The 16,698-nt window shown below is 38.8% G+C and overlaps 1 protein-coding gene and 1 long non-coding RNA gene across 5 annotated transcripts; one reads left to right on the top strand and one right to left on the bottom strand.

The window, feature by feature from the left end:
- Positions 1 to 6,264: 6,264 nt before the first annotated feature.
- On the top strand, positions 6,265 to 12,159 carry LOC116262814 (protein RADIALIS-like 3). 4 transcript variants are annotated; one of them, XR_007574519.1, is made up of 3 exons: positions 6,265 to 6,819; positions 7,097 to 7,287; positions 7,397 to 7,677. XR_007574519.1 is itself a non-coding variant. In XM_031642321.2 (3 exons), exons 2-3 carry the CDS (start codon positions 7,531 to 7,533, stop codon positions 11,245 to 11,247), a joined length of 399 nt encoding a protein of 132 aa, XP_031498181.1. In that variant the 5' UTR covers positions 6,968 to 7,287; positions 7,397 to 7,530; the 3' UTR covers positions 11,248 to 12,159. The 4 variants fall into 4 exon arrangements, 2 of the variants coding, with proteins under 2 accessions (XP_031498181.1, XP_031498182.1); XR_007574518.1 differs by having other exon boundaries at positions 7,092 to 7,287; XM_031642321.2 differs by lacking the exon at positions 6,265 to 6,819 and adding an exon at positions 11,220 to 12,159 and having other exon boundaries at positions 6,968 to 7,287; positions 7,397 to 7,901.
- On the bottom strand, positions 12,094 to 13,112 carry LOC116262815 (uncharacterized). Its single transcript, XR_004174523.2, has 2 exons — positions 12,821 to 13,112; positions 12,094 to 12,375 (listed from the first exon to the last, which is right to left on the bottom strand). It is a non-coding gene; the product is annotated as an uncharacterized LOC116262815 (long non-coding RNA).
- Between the last annotated feature and the right edge of the window lie 3,586 nt (positions 13,113 to 16,698).

Raw genomic sequence — 16,698 nt, 5'->3', positions numbered from 1 at the left:
TGATGTTTTGCATATCTTGACCTTTCGGAAGAATACGTGTGATGATGAATTCTCTGTTGCAGGCAAAGCGGCTCAAGGCGATTATGATGGCTGCTGCAGAACTTGCAGCTTTACGTATTAATGATTATCCTCCAGGTCAAATGTCAGGCATCGGCGGCGATCAGAAGAACCATGTCTTCCATCTTCTTGATAAGAATGAGGACGGCAGGATCAGCAGTGAGGAGCTCAAAGAAATGATGGAGGAGCTTGGAGCTGACAGGAAGACGCTATGGAATTAATGCAGCGTATTGATGCAAACAATGATGGATCTTTGAGCTCTGACGAATTCGAGTTATTTCAGAGACAGGTAGATATTAACATTTTTTGACATTTGATCAGCTTCAGGCACAAAAGGTGTAAGCGAGTGCACACACATGGACATGTATCCCTTGAAGCTTATTTTATCTCATGTTTATGTAAAACCCTTTTCCTGGGGTTTTAGATTAACCTTTAATCTATCATTCTCCTGTAATACCAAGTCTTACACATCAAAGTCAAAATAACGTTACCCAGATGCTTTCTGAAATCTGAATATTCATCATCATTATGTTCTGTTCCAACAGAAAATTTGTTGAATATGCCTTGGTATATCCTGGTTCCAGAGCAGTAGATGGAGGGGAGGGAAGCAAGATCCTCCTTCTAGGATTCTGGGACTGGGGACAAGACTTTGATAGTTCTTCCAAAACTTGGATACTGTTCCTTTTACATTCTCCATTTACAATGTGGGCCTGAGTCCATGATTAGTGGGTGAAAAAAATCTAACATGTAACCTTGAGAGCTAGTTGCTCAAGGCGAAAAGTTCTGGAGTTATGAATATGTTATATAGGGTTCAGCTTCTCATGCATCTTCATTTATCTTGAGCAGTTCATCAATCATCAATATGACAAATGAAATCTTATGATAAATGCTAGTAAAGTTCCTTTTTTTTTGGTGTTTTTTAAATGAATATTCTCTTCCTCTGGGACCACATCGCGTGGACTGTTAAAGAAGCTTACATCTACAAGGTTAGTGTCATTATATTAACGTATTAGCGTGAGCAGTTAAACACGACCCACATTGCAGATACTCATGCAACATTGATCAAAGGCTGTGAGTACTTTTAGATAGAATATTTAGAAATTTTCTCATTCTGGGTACGCTATACGATGGAAGTTTCAGTTTCTGCTATATATATGCTCAATTTAATCAGAACTTAGTGGCAACATGGATTTCTTAGTTATTTTGTACGATGTAAATTCTTTTCCACATTTTCTTCCCGTTGAATGACAATATGCCATAAAATGCTCTTAATTTCAAGAGAGAGACAAAGGTGGTGCAGTGAAATAATTGATTGTGTTGCCATGCATATCATTATTCAGATGAACGATACTACAACAAAATTGGTTCAGTTATGCATACTTCTGCGCACACAGGCACACACACATGCACACACACACAAATTCTTTGTAAAATTCAACAGCCACTAATTTATTAGTCAATTGAGCAGGTCCGGAGCATGCGCCGGTTGGAGGGTAATGGTGATCCATCTAGGAGCCTGCTTGGTGAGAAACTTCACAATGCAGAAGGCAATGCGTAGGCTTGGCAAGAAAATGTTGCGAGAATTTTCTGATCACTCTCAAGCAAAGTCGTATCACCTTCCCTGATCCAGTTGCGTCGTGGAGTTTGGTACCAGGAAGAAGACTACAATTGTAACATATATGTAAATTAAAACCATTTTTATATGATTATGTGTACATGATCTTCTCGCCTTTTCTTTAACTGTTCTTGCGCGTTTCTACCTTGATAATGTTCCTCAAATGGTAGAAAAATCACAAGTTGTACAGCCGTGTGCATATGAATAACCATAAAATATTTTCAACTTTTCTAGGTTTCTTTCTTGTCCAACTCTAACTTACAGGTAATTGGCAAATTATCTCTGCCCAAACCGTGACTAACAAATGCATCCCTAACTTTTGAAGCTTTAAAATAAATCCTTTTAACCATGGTTAGCAGCATAATTTAATTGTGTTTCTCAAGGTTTTTCAAGGCAGTGGCACCCATAATCCCAGATCAACACTCTTCAATACCATTAGGATCATATTCCTAACTGAGGATGTGGTTAATAAGCACCACCCAGCCTGACTGGTTATACTATTTTGGAAGAGAGAGAGAGAGAGAGAGAGAGAGAAGACAAAATTGGAAATACATGTAGATAACGAATCACCAAGATGAACAACATTGGCCTTTGGAGAAAATCTTTTCCCACCTTATCCTGTCTTCTTTCCAAAAGGAAAGGATAGCACTCCATCTTATCACATGTCCTTGCAACGTATTAAAGAAAATTCATTTTGGATTTTTTTTTTCTTTGGATACTGATCAACAATAGTGCTTGCAGGTCAAGGACAACTGTGCTTCTGTTGTGAACTGTCATGAGAGTTCGCCTTTGTGATCATATTTAAGCAAACCATGCAACAATTTGTCCCGGAAAGAGCGTGATTTGGTATTCTTCGATGGAGAGGAGAAAATTTACTCTCCATAAGGTTTTTGTCCCTTGGAGTTTCTTTACTCGTCTCAGTCAAGTATTGGCGAAATTTTCATCTGCATAACATGTCTGTTATTTTTGTCCTTGATGAGGACAGTCCGTTGATGAACAAAGAAGTAACCATTTTTACTCTAAAAACAGAGACAAGTTCTTCAAGTGACACGAGTCTCAGGTTGAAAGTTCCGACGAATTCTTTGTTTTAAATATGGTTACTACTAAATGAGAAGGTCTAAAATTAATGCCATAAGTGAAACTAAAGCAAGGAAATGCTTTGTAGATCATAAATTGATCAGGAAGCCGGGTGAAGGGAGAATGAAAATTTAGAAAGTGAAATCAGGACTTTTAGTGGAGATACATTGAAGAGGTCAAAGCCCTTCCCCATAAGGTCCATAGCTGCTTCAAAATCTGATTGAACTTAACTCTCTTCAACTCAAAATAACACCTGCCAACGTTTGTACTCACTAGAATCGAACTGATGAGCAAGCTTTTACTAGCCCATGAGTTCTACGCAAAGTCCTTTGGGCTCGGGTCCTGACGTTGTTAAAATCTGACTGAATTAGTTAATTCAAATCAAGTTGCATGTTTTTTTTCCTCTTCTTTTTCAAGGGGGACTCGAGGCAAAGTTTTGTTTTTGTATTATTTTTTTATGTTTCCATTTTTCCTTCTCTTTTTGTTATTTGAATGTTTTGCTCAAGGAACCTACATTTTAAATTTTCTGGGATTTTTCAGCCGAATCCCTATATCTTTCGGTTGGTTGAGAATAGATAGCTAAAATGAAGTATCACATGAACTGGAAAAACAAATGGGTCCCTGCATTTTCTGTCTGTAACAAGGAATAATGATTCATGAAGGATAGGGAATAAAAGTGGAGGGAATCCCAGCGGTGGCAAAAGCCAGATTTTTTTTTGTTAGAGGGGCCGAATGTTCTAAGGATCGATGTGACGTTAAGATTTTTGAATTCTTTCTACTAGGGATGTAGAATGAGCGATTCCGGTTCAAGTTCGGCCAGTTCTAACTCAACTCAACTTAGACTCACATATAGCTCGGTTCGAGCTCGACTTGAGTTTTATGATGTGAGATCAACTCATTTAAGCTCCTGCCCTTTAATATATATATTCTATTGCTTTAAATTTTTATTTTAACCATTTTAAGTTTTTGAAATTACAAAAACAAGTATTAGTGTTAAACGAGTCTAATTGAGCTTAATCGAGTCTAGTTCATCCAACTTGAACTCGATTCGTTTACAAACTCGAGTTATTAGTTAAGTTCGAACTTGACTCATTTAACTTATGAGTGGAGCTTAACTCAGTGAGTTCAAGTCGAGTCGAGTTGGCTCTACTAGTTGAACATTCCAACTTTTTTATAGAAACTTATTATACTTTTCAAAATTGTTAAAGGGGCCACACTAATGTTTAAAAACTTTCAGGGAGGAAAGGACCATAACTCTCGCTAGAGCTGACTGATCTTTTATACCGTGAAATTTGGACTGGCAATTGAATGCGTCGCCCCACCGGGACTATGACTGCATCAATTCTTCACCTTCATATACGTTGAGGATTTCTTACATTTACGCATAAACAAAAACTAGAGACGAAAAAACAGCCAAATATCAAATCAAATGGCCCCATAATTCAGCAGTTTCACCAAGATTATGTCCTATTAGTTGGCGGCTAGTTACAAGAAATCAATACGCACCAATATTCAAATATAAGGTTTAGATAATCCCAGTGATCTTCAAATAAAAAATCTTATCTACAATGCAATTGGTTGAAATAATTTGTACGAAGGCAATTATAGATGTCGAATCGCTAGTATATATCATATGTATATATTTGAGATTAGGTTATCGTCTAACAACTTACACCCTACATGTAGTCCTGCTAGAGATGTTTTCCGTGCGTATATTTGTTATACAACGAACTTTAGATTATTTTGTACAACTAGCAATCTTTGAAGACGACTTACTAAGTCCGGACATTGGAGCAGGTATTGTTTTGCTGAAATAATATGGCAAATTGGGTTGATATACTACTGTTTAAAACAATTCAGACTTCATGAGAAATCTTAATTGTATGACCAATCTCACTTTGGAACAAAGAACGCTACAATTTTGGAGATAATAAAGACTTTTTCTCTGTGTTAATGACTTTGTTGGGAAAATTAAAGGCATAATATTATTCAGGAAGATGGGTGAGTTTCAAGTTGGAACATTGAGGCAACGAATTCTTGCATTAATTGAACGTACAAACCTTGGAAAAGGAACATAATTTTATCATCATCCTCCGAGAAAATTTGTCTCGCTATCAGAAATTTTAAGGCGTCAAATCGCCAGTCAAGCCAAGAAGAACAAGTTGTCATGTGGAAAATCTTTCTATCCGACAAATCAACGAAAGTTTAGAATAAGAAACTAAAGAACAAAAAGAAAAAGGAGGGCAGCCATGGAAGAGATAGCCTAGACCTTGCAGCTGGCTCTGAGTTTTCAGCAGAGAAAATCAATCAGAATTCAGACCTAATCTTGTACGGGATGCAATCTTGTCGGCAATGCCGAATCTACCCCTATACGTCAACACCTAATTGGTAAATGATGATGATGACGATTGTACTGAGAGTCTTTAGATATTGCTTTCAGCCTTTTCACCTTAGGAGTGGAGAATATATGGCTAACGAGCAGTCATTTTCTGTCTTGGTTTTCAACTCGAAAAGGAAACAGGGCATTTCATTATTTTAACAATGACCATGACAGAACATTGATGGGGAAGAAAGGAGATTGATGGAGAAGGAGAAGAAAGAAACAAACACAACCACTCCAATAAAAGTCTTCCTGTTGGAAGCAGCTGGAGTTCAATACCTGGTAGTGGGTGTTCCCTTCTACCATGCAAAAGTAAATTAAAATGTGTGCCAGACGAGTTCTTGTGAGGTTTCAGATTCAGATTGTTAAAGGCAGACATTAAGGGGTTGTGACGCTCCTATGAATCTGCCCCAAATACCCTAAATCAAACTATGGTGGCACTTGTCTACTCATTAGATACTTCCAATTCATAATAGTTGGGCTGTCCCGGCCATTTCCCACCATGAATGAAACTTACATTCTGCAAACAACAACAAAAAAAAAACTCAGCAAAATAGCTTTTTGGTCCAATGATATAGGAAGTTTGACTTACAATATTTTAAGTTGGAGGTGGGTAAGAATCCAATACTTGATGCGCCTTCCTTTGACATAATTCTCTAACGTTTCTGCCTACCTCCAGCTTACATATAAGAAGAAAACAAAAGGCACTTTGGACCTTCATCTTATAGAAATCTCTTTTACTTCTCGAGTAAACGAGAATGCTATATTGGTGTCGAAGCACTAAACTCTTTTCGAGAATAACGTTATCATTTAGAGCTAGAAAGGGTGTTGTTGAACCTTTCTTTGCTGCAGAATAACGATATCTTTTATAGAACATGGTGCTGGGAAGGGTGGAGAACCTTTCTTCAATGCAATGTCTTCAGCAATCCCCATATGGTTGTTCTGGGATTCAGGTTGTCTTCCACTATGGCACTGGACGTCCATGTCAGACATGAAAGCCATATTGCAGATTTAATAGAAAACTTGCGGAGGACAAAGAGGAAACAGGGAAAAAGGGACTAAGATATATTTTCCGTGGAAAAGATCTCTGCTGCAACACCTTTCTTCAGTAAGACGCAATCACGAGGTAAAAGCCACCAAGCATCCACAGAATGAAGTAAAAGGCCATTTCACAAGTAGAGCGATCGAAGATGCTCCCGAATTCGTACACTCTGCTGCAGCCACTGTTGCCAGAAGCTGATAATTTTTATTCGTTCACATGTGAGATTGGTCGATCTTCGTGACCATTGGATGGTTGTGGATCACCAACAGTTCGTTTTTCATGTAGGGACAGACAACTCTGTTAATTAAACGTGCAAAATGTGCAACTGCAATGCTGTTGAAGGCTTGTAGAATTTCAGCCAAGAAAATTTTCCTTGATCGCAAAAGAGGCTGCGAAGGGATGAGGAAAGCCAAAGATTGGTCGGTTTTTCAGAGTCGGAAGAGAGAGAGAGAGAGAGAGAGAGAGAGGTCAGTTCTGTAATATCCAGGAGGTCAAAGTCCTCTCGGCGACTGCTTTTTAGGGGTATGTAGCTTGAGGCTCAGCCTGTTGCAGCGAATCTAACAGACCCCAGAATCTGTGGACGATTTTCTGGGACCATACTGTCCAGTCTGAAGCAGACCACTGAACATCCGACGGAAGAGATAAAGGGTAACAATCTTCTTTCCTTTTCCTTTTTCATGGTTACGTTAGGCAACACTGTATGATAAGTTCTTCCAGCACCTGAAAATGTGCACAATGCAGACAAATATATTGATGCATATCCTGTTTCTGGTCATTCTTTCCTGCCTGACATTCCCAATTCCCTCCTGCTACTTCCCTTTTTTCATTCGTGCCATTCTGTTATTTTTCCCTTGTAAAACTGACGGAATAATTACATTATACATGTGGCTTTTCAATTGCCACCTATTGTTCTTGTACAGTACAGTACGAGCTTGGTAAGATGGTTGTTTTTCCATCTTGTTGGGGTGAATTTGGTCAGAGACGCAGGATCAAGCAAGTAGGAGGCCTTCTATTTTGAAAAAGCATCAAGTGGACTGTATAAACTAGCGCGTTACTGCTACAAGGATATGTGATGAGGATAAGACGGGTTGAAGATTAGATAGGCCTCTTCTCCTGGTATGAATGCAGATTGCTGATGCTTTATTTTTCTTCTGTTTCTTCTGCATGAGTTTTTCCTTCTATTTGTTTACTTGCTGCCGCCCTGACCTCTTCATATGACTGGCAGATGTGTATATGAAGGTTGGGGCAAGGGGACTGTGGAAAAAAATGTGAAGAAGAAGATTCCCCAGCTGATGTTTAAGCGTAGACATGTGATCCTGTTGCGTATTCTCCTATTCAGTAAGTAACATTGAGAGATCGATGTGCGGGGATATGGATTTAGTAAGTAGCATTGAGAAATCGATCTGCGGGGAGATGGATGAGTTGCAACATACATGCCCATCCTGGACTTGGGAAGAGAATAAGCTGTTTGAGTTGGCCTTGGCTGTTACCGATGAAGAGAGTCCAGACAGGTGGGAGAACGTTGCTGCCATGGTAGGAGGGAAAAGCGCAGAGGAAGTAGAGAAACACTACGGAGTTCTTGTGGAAGACATCGAGTTTATCGAGTCTGATAAGGTCCCTCTTCCCAACTATGCCTCTTCGATTGGTCCGGAGCACAGCTATGGAGTGGCAGAATCTGATGATCCTGTTGAGAGTAGTCCTTGTTTACCATGGACTGATGAAGAACAGGAGTATGTTTCTCTGTCTCTCTCTTTTAATAACTAAAAAAAATTGGAAATGCTTTCTGATTGCCGACTTTGTGTGTTTTTCCTTCTTTTGCCTTTGTTTCTCTGTGTTCTGATGGAGTTAATTATTCAGTATGATTCTTGTTGTGGTGACTAGTTGACATTCTAGTTGCTCTTTTTTCTTTTTATGTCTATAATTCTTTGACATTCAGTGTTGTATTGTCGATGCTATGATTGTTCTGATTCCGACCTCACGATCTTATTATCTCCGTAAGCCTATCAGATTGTATCTAAAAGTGTGATGCTAATTGTGCTAGTTCATTCCAGAAGGATATGCATGCATTTGCTTTTCCTCAACAGCCAGTCGATGATTTCTTGAGCCCAATATCATCTGTTTCGTTCTTCTTTTTCTTGGTACAGTTGATTTGGCTTGCTTATTTAAAATCTCATGTTCAACAACTCCTGAAATGATCCACTTTGTGTAGTTTGCCTTATGTTTTAGCACCACAGTATATGGACCACATCGTGGTTACTGCGTTTTTATTTCATTTCTAATTTCTTGCGCGACATACCAACTGTCCACGGACAACTTGATCTACATTTTCCTTTGTGACAAAGGATCCTTGTGTAGAACTACATCTATGTCTCTCATATGCTTTCATCGTCTTATGTCTTCACAAAATTAGACTGCATCATATGCTAGCTTTCCATGAACAGCTTGTCTACTTTCTTTCCTTTTAGCATGTCCATGGGGCAACTGACTATTATTTGCGGCTGCAACCATGTCTCTGGTATAATGTCACCATCTTGTATCTACTCACTGGAGCAGCCACTGTGAACATTCATTAAGTAGCATATAGAGGGTTCTCCAACTCACCTTTTCCCTTTTAACGTATGGGACATGTTATGGGCAAAACTATTAAAGACATAAACTGTCTCCATGTATCATGAAAATCCTTCTCCACATTTATCAAGTGATTTCTCTAATTTTGTTTCGTTCTATTTAAGATTGGCCAATGATGTTATTTTTTCAACAATGATCTCTATTATGAATTATGTCTTTATATGATCTGAGGGTAAGAACCACAGCATATCATTGTCAGTTGCTAGATTAACATTTCCCTTCCCTGGATGGAATTGCCAACCAGATTGCTTGCTTCTTCACAGTCAGAAATATATTGGCTGGTTTTAAAATGGGTGGGTGGAATCATTTGCCTAAAATTCAGAATTTTTTTTCCTGAAGATCATTTGCTGAATAGGATTAAACTGCCTATGAAAAGGAAACCACCAATTATTTGTCTGTTTAATTATCTTGACATGCTGATTTATGACATGCACAAATCGTGTCTCTCAGTTTCTGGAGTTCTTTCTTTCCTGCTGAGAGAGGGCAACAAGAAGTCTTTCTTTCGCAGATTACTTTCTAAGCTATTTGTGGCTAGCAGTAGTTATATTAACCTGACCAGGCATTTAGCCTTCAGGCTTTCGTGTTGATGGAGCTTTAAAGTTCTCTGTGGATATGTTTGCGTCATCCTTGCACATCGTCATGTTAATCTTCTCCATATTGTTCTATCAAATGTCTCCCAAGGGACAGGTTTATAGCAGAGTGTGCTTCCTGAAATAAACTGGTACAAATATGCCTAATCCTGTCATTTGTGTCTGTGTATCTAGCAAGGTAATACTCCCTAGGAGCGAGAGATCTTTCAATATTTTTGCGGTAGTTGGTTGTACGCGTACTCAATACAACCAAGTGGAAGGGATACCTACTACCCCTACCAGTTTGGAAGTGGAAAAGATACCCATTCACCGACTAAATCTTGCTCATTTGTTTTGTTTTCTCAGGCTAGATTTGCACATTCATGAAAATTTCCAGGCTTATTGAAAGATATTGTTGTTTTCTAATCCATTTTAAGAACATAATTCCACAATAACATACGTTGATCACCAGCTCTTGGATACATAGGCAATATTTGGCCGTGATTCTTCAATGGCGAGGGAATCCACTGAGGAGGTATAGTTCTGATTCTCCTTCGACAATGGAACCCCCCAAGTACCCTTCTCTTGTCTACCTGAAGTCATCCATCCTCAGTTTTATAGTCTAGTCTGGACTTGTTTCTAGTCTTAAAGAGTTAGAATCAAAACTGCTAAGGGGCAAGTTGGGATCCAGCAAACTGGGTCATGAAGGCTGAGTCTTAGCAAAGAGTCGAGTGCACCTAGACCTCAGTCAATTAACGCCAATTGAAAATTTTATTTCAGGAACCCGTCTCCAGCCCTGCATTCTAAAAGCTGGCAAAATTTCAAGGATACTTTCGAAGTCCTCGTTTCTCGTGGACCAGTTTTAGAACCTAGGAATGTACTCTTTAGAGTTGGGCATTTTCTCTCAAATTGAAGATTAATTAGCAGAATGGACCAAACGAGACTTTTGCAGTGGCAATTGTTCATCCTCTTTGTGCGTCTGTTCGCACCAGTTCATGTGTTTGCCTTATAAGCAGGTGTCTCTCTCTCGGAAAGTTATTGAGGTTCTTCCGAGGGCCACTTCTGAAGATTTCCAATTTGATGGGAAGAAGTTTGAACGAGAGAGAGCATGTGAATGTGGTCGTTCTTGAAAAGTTGTTATTCCAACAGGGCCCCTTGGGAACATTGCCCATTTCATTGGATGAGAGTTCCTTTTGCAGCAAGATCAAAATTAGGTACATAGCCGATGGCAGTTCGACCACTCAGGCTGCCAGGAGTCAAGTTTTTCCCTTGGACCATTGGAAAAAGTATTCCATGGTTTTTAATAGGTGAACCAAATTCGCCATCCTGGCTTGACTGGGAATTGCATTTCATCCTTTTTCGTGGGAATTCCATGAGTGGAGAGAGCCATTTGGTATGCTTCTCTTTTCCCCAGTTCTTGTTGCTTGTCATGTAAATCACAGATTAAACAATTTCCATGAAAGCCCCCCTTCAATGTCTAGGAGTGTGTTGGGATGGGATGCTTTTGTTGTTTCTTTAGCGCAAGTGTTTGATAATATGCTGTGGAGATGCCATCCTGGGCATTGCATTTTGCTCTCAGCAAGCTGAACAGTGAGCCATAACAATTTGCACATGGCCGAGCTTCAAGCAAGAAGCTAATCGATTGGCCCCTCAAATATAAAAGCTCAGAAAAGGATGGAACAGAAACCTCATAATTTTATCAATAAAAAATGCAGGTTAAACGTCTATGCAGCCTTTCATGAAAGAACCAGAAAATTAATGGACAATGTCATCTGAATTCTGCAAGATTTATCACCCACCATTGGGTTGTTCAGCTGCAAGTATCTGATCCTGTTTGAATTCTTGCTCCAGGCTTCTTGAGCGTCTGCAAATCAATTAAGGCAAGTGAAGGAGGACTTCCCAACTAACGTCTTCAACTGATTTCGAAATTTAACCTGCTTTAGATCCAAAGGTATAAAGATCAAGGAAGGTGATGACTTATTGATGAGAGAAAACCAATGTGCTAGCTTTCTTGTCATTTACTTTCATCAGATTAATGGAAAAGTCTGGTTTTCTTGCCATTTACCTCCACGATAGTCCCATATGCAGTGGATATAACTATATGAGTATGGGGTGTCTTCTGGGGACTACATTCTGTATTGCTGTGCATCAGTAAGAGCCTTCATAATCTTAATTGTGTTATTTTTTCGTTTCATTCAAAAGAATGTAACCTGTGGTTCTTAAAATGTTTACACCTGCAGTCATCGGACCTCTCAAAAGGTCCTCCGAAAAGTTCTTCTCGAATGAGATTCTATTACCATTATTCACATGCGACTGAATACAGAACAAGAATAATACTCCACAGATCAACAGACTCAGCACAAGAGCAGGTGCTCTTGATAACTTCTGAAACAATGCGACAACGCAGTCATGATACTTCAAAAGCAAGCAACACTCCTGCCATATTATTGAAAATCTTCTACCATGGGTATTACAAGAGTTTCTTGTTTTCCACCTAATAAGAATCATTTTTAAGCTGTCAAGGTCCCGGGGTCCTTTCGAATCATACACCCTTTCCTCCAAGCACATGGAAGCCCAGCCACAGAGTCAGTATCAAGGAACATTATTTCCTTGAACTAATAAACTGCATTTTCTGGATCTTCCAAAAAACTCGTGTTTCTGTGGGTGAATGGTGATCCGGAAAAAGCGTCGACGCATATCACAAATTCCCTGCCAAGAAGCAAGCAAAACTAAAAGATTTTTCCGATAGACGAAGAAGGGAAGCGGTTGGGGGCCACAAATATACAATTAATATACAGTACAGTAAGGCATTCGCCACTGGGGCCAGCAAGCTCTGACAAGCTAAAAAAAATTTGGTGATTTCTTTCGGTCAGGGGAATGCGAAAACTCGAAACGTGGAATGGTTATGAAGAGGAACCCACAACGACCAGCAACACTGCGAAATTATCAAGGTGGTCACGTTCAAAGTCCATAGAGACCGTTCTCTGTGGCCAGGCCCAAGTAGTTTCTGATACGCAAATAAAATCCAACCAAAAGTTCAGAACATCTTTTATTTCTCTTTCCCAGTAAACCAACAATGCCGGGGTATAAGAAGATTGAAAAAATGGATCCAGAAAAATTGGATGTTAGATTTAAGAGCCAATCAGAAAAAAAAAAAAAAAAAGACAGAGAGAAAGGAGAGCCAGGGAAGAGGCAGTGCATGAAAAGGGCCACAGCAGAGCCCTTTCTGTTGTAGACCTTCCCATGCTCTGCCTTGTCCCCGCCTGCCCTCCCATTTTACCTTTTCCGGCGTACCCACCTTTCGATCCCCAAAAAAGCCTGATCCTTTCTCTTCATTGGTTCATGACCACCATGAAAGGATTGCCCCAATGGATAGGAAGCCTCAAAAAATGCACAAAAAGAACTAAATGGACACAAAAGAGAAGAGGAAGAAGGAAGAAAGAAGTGCTTACTTGGTTGAGAAGAGATAGAGCAAGAAGGTTGGTATATATCGGCATCCTAAAGCCACGAATTTTGGAGTACAGCTGCAGTACGCACTTCAGCATTTAAAAGTACAAGGACGTCTTGATTGGCAATACACCAGACTCCGGTGTCATGTGTACTGCCATTACTGCCTTGAGAAAAAAATTAAAAGAAAAAAGGACTGTATTGCCTGTGAACTCCTCGGAATCTGTCAACCCATCGCCCCGATTGAATATAACCATAAAAGAAGGGCAGATTCTCTGGGAGAGAAAGAATGGAAATTGCAGTACAAGAAGAGGAGGGCAAGGATGAGCCTGCGCAAGATCTTTTCGTCGGAATTTTTTTATCCAAGGGCTCGTTTTCCTTGATAATTTTAAGGACGGCCTGGCATTTTCTAGTTTCCCTGAAACAGGCCTTATTATTGTTGACAACTTACCAAACTTTAGTTGCTTGCTAAATTGAAACAATGATACAATAATATAAAGCCACTACTTGTCAACCCGTATGATAAATTTCAAAAGAATTCGACTCATTTTGAAGTTTACAACAAAAAAAGTGACCCTCGAAATGGAAATGTTGTTTTTTCACGGTTTGGAGAGTTTGTACTTGGTACTTGTTGGAAAGGTTAATGCTATTTTATACTTTGTTTGAAGGAAAAAGTCTGACGAACGGTCCCACACATGCTTATTTTTTAGGTTGCTTAAATTTAAGATGACAAAGTGATTTGAGATCCATGTCGCTACCAAATCCACAGTTTAAACAAATAATGTTTTTGCAGGACTTTGCTGAAACCTATTATTTGTTTAAAATGCATTACTTTGAGATCTTCGAAGAGAAACAAAAAATAGCATCAGGTTGTGTTTGATAGTCTCAATATCACTTCTTTGCCTTTCGAGGTCACTTCAAGCAATTTTTCCGGAACCGATCATATCCAGATATCCTAATTCCTAAAATTTGATGTCCACTGAGTCCGAAAGCAAAAGCATATACCAAATCCAACTAATCATGGTCTGATCTCTAGATATGCATTTTTATTCACTAGTGAAACATACCCAACCACATTTGTATATATATACTTACCTTTGGTCACTTCTTAGAAATGGCCTGCATGTACATTTCTGCTTAATCTAGGTTAAGCTTGGGCGTCGGACCGGGTCGGCCTGATTGGGCTCGGTACTGGGCAAGGAAAAACCTGGCCCGACCAGTTAAGATTAAAAAATTAATTTTTTTAATTTTTTGTTTTAATAATATATATTTATTATTAATAAATATATTTTATATTTTAAAAAATTAAACCTGGCCCGACCAGTTAAGATTAAAAAATTAATTTTTTTAATTTTTTGTTTTAATAATATATATTTATTATTAATAAATATATTTTATATTTTAAAAAATTAAAAAATTATTTTTTAATTTTAAATGGGCCCGGCCTGGCCTGATGCCCACCCTTAATCTAGGTCCACAAATATTCTTCCTAGCTAAAAAGGGTGTTTTCATTAGAGTCCCATGTCCTGGTCATAATCCCAAAAGAACCCTTGGAATATTTCGGACTTTCCGACCTTCAGCCTTGCTTTAGCTGATAATTGAGAGCCTAAGTAGTTTCATTATTAACAGTTCTCATTTTGTAGGAAAGCGAAACACAGTTTTTTTAAAACTCAAAATGATAATGTGGGGATTAACGGTTTTAAGTTGTTTATGACTTCTTAACTTGATCATGATCTATGAATACTAGAGATGTAAATGTTAAAAACAGGATTTTATCATTTTTTTCTCCTTATTTTATCATTTTTTTCTCATTTTCAAATTATACTGAATTCAGCCAAATCTGACTTTCAATGTAATTGAATTATATAAATCTGAACTATTTATGTCACCAGAAAATGCAGCGGAAAAGAGAAAAAAGAAAGGCAAAAGTATTTATCTTGCCAACATTTTACTACTTAGTCAGTCTTATTACTTTGAACTATAGGCAGCATATATGGATGAGACATGGCATGTTTCTTGCCGATGCAGTAAAAGTTCCAAACTAAAATCCATAGTTCATCAATCTAGAGATTTTAGGTCAAGATCGCCTGAGAAAATCATTAATCATATTAAGAGTGAAAGCTAATCAAACACCCATGTTGGGTCTTGAAGATAAATAAAAGTATACGTGGTACACATTTTAGTTTAAAATTCTGTCCCGGCATGGATACATTCGTCTTAAGGTGGCTTCGAGTGAGGAACACGACCATACATTTGGAGAGCATTTTAAGAAGATTATTGTGCTCTTCCAAAAAATGTTCCTAAAACACATGTTCCAAAAAAATATCATGTTTTTTTGTTCTAGAAAACTTAGATATTGTTTTTAAAACCATCAACCAAATGCTGAATGCCTAAAATAAGAACATAGTGTTCTTAAAATATGTATTCCAAGATTATGTGTTTGAAGAACACATAGTTTGCCTTTTATCAAACACCCCTCTTAAACATGGATGCTCCATCAAATCCCTGTGCAGTACTTCTATTATGTGCTAAAAATGAAAATTTCCAGGGGACATTTGCTGGGGTTTGGGTTATTTGTCACTCCAAATCTTTGGGTAAGTGGAAGGAATACTCATTCGGGGAGACACTCTTGATGCTTTGATTTGTATATCGATGTCTTTTTTTTTTGTGCTTAAGCTTTAACTTGTATATCGATATCTTTTTTTGCAGTACAAGGTATTGATGCCAGGGAAGATCGAAACGTAGAATGGCTGCCCATCAGCCTCTGCCACTTTGGAAAACTTTCGATTTTCCATATCAAAATAGGCGAAAACATTCTTTTTAGCAGTAGAGTTTAACCCCTGCTTTCAGAATTTGTAGTTGAGAGATCAGGCAATCAGAGGAAGAACATGTGCCGATCGATCAGTTTCCTCATGATTCTTACAAACAACACACAACAAAAGAGTAGATCCCCCCCTTTCGACGTTGGTCTTCTGTTTTCTGAGTCTTCTGATTAATTAATTTGAAGAAGAAGTTTCGAATTTTTCAGTCATACTTCCAAGGCAGAAAGAAAATGTTGAAATTCTGCACATTGCATATGTTAAACTTGGAGAATTATCCAGGATTTTTGGAAGCCATGTAACCATTTGTTAATTCAAAAAACTACTTCGTAAAGAACATATAAATCAATCTCATTTCCTCTAGCAGCATTCCTCTCTATATACAACAAATCGTAAAGGTTCACAAAAACCCAAAGAAGGCATACAATCAGAAACCCACAACCACAAGATTTATATACATATACGTGTATATACACAAACACACAGGTGGGAAGAAAATGGAACTGCAGATCTCCATCCTCTCGAAACGCGAGAATGTGTAAAAAGGGAATCCTGGCGCCATATTATTTCTTCAGCTTCATGCAGCAGCAGGAACCTCCTAACAGTTCAGGATCGCTTGGCCCGGTACGACGGCGTTGACAGGCCGGCCGGCCGGCCAATTGTCAACATGGGATTCATATTTTCAGGACGTTCTTCCGAATCTTGTACCATCCTTTCTTGCACACCCCTACCAATATCCACCCATGTTTCAGGAGGGACTTGATTTCCTTGGCCCTCTCCTTCACCTGTTGCTCTATTCCGCCACCGCCACCACCACCGCCACCAGCCATTCACGTCGGATCACACAGAGAAATGGGGAGAGAGACTTTTTCTTCGCTGTGCTTTCTGGCTTGTTATACAACTCCATGGTATTTAAAATTTTGCCGATTTAAGCACTCATTTCTTCCCTCGCCTTCATCAGTTGGTCGGAGTTCCTCTCTTCGATATCTTTTTTGAGGGTGTTCCAACTCTGCCACGGTTATGATAACCAAGGATTTGGTTGATTTTCTAAATTCGTGGAGGGA

This window comes from Nymphaea colorata, chromosome 10, assembly GCF_008831285.2.
Source record: "Nymphaea colorata isolate Beijing-Zhang1983 chromosome 10, ASM883128v2, whole genome shotgun sequence".
NCBI lineage: Eukaryota > Viridiplantae > Streptophyta > Magnoliopsida > Nymphaeales > Nymphaeaceae > Nymphaea > Nymphaea colorata.
The sequence above is the reverse complement of the archived record's forward strand: the minus strand, read 5'-3'. Positions and strand labels throughout refer to the sequence as shown.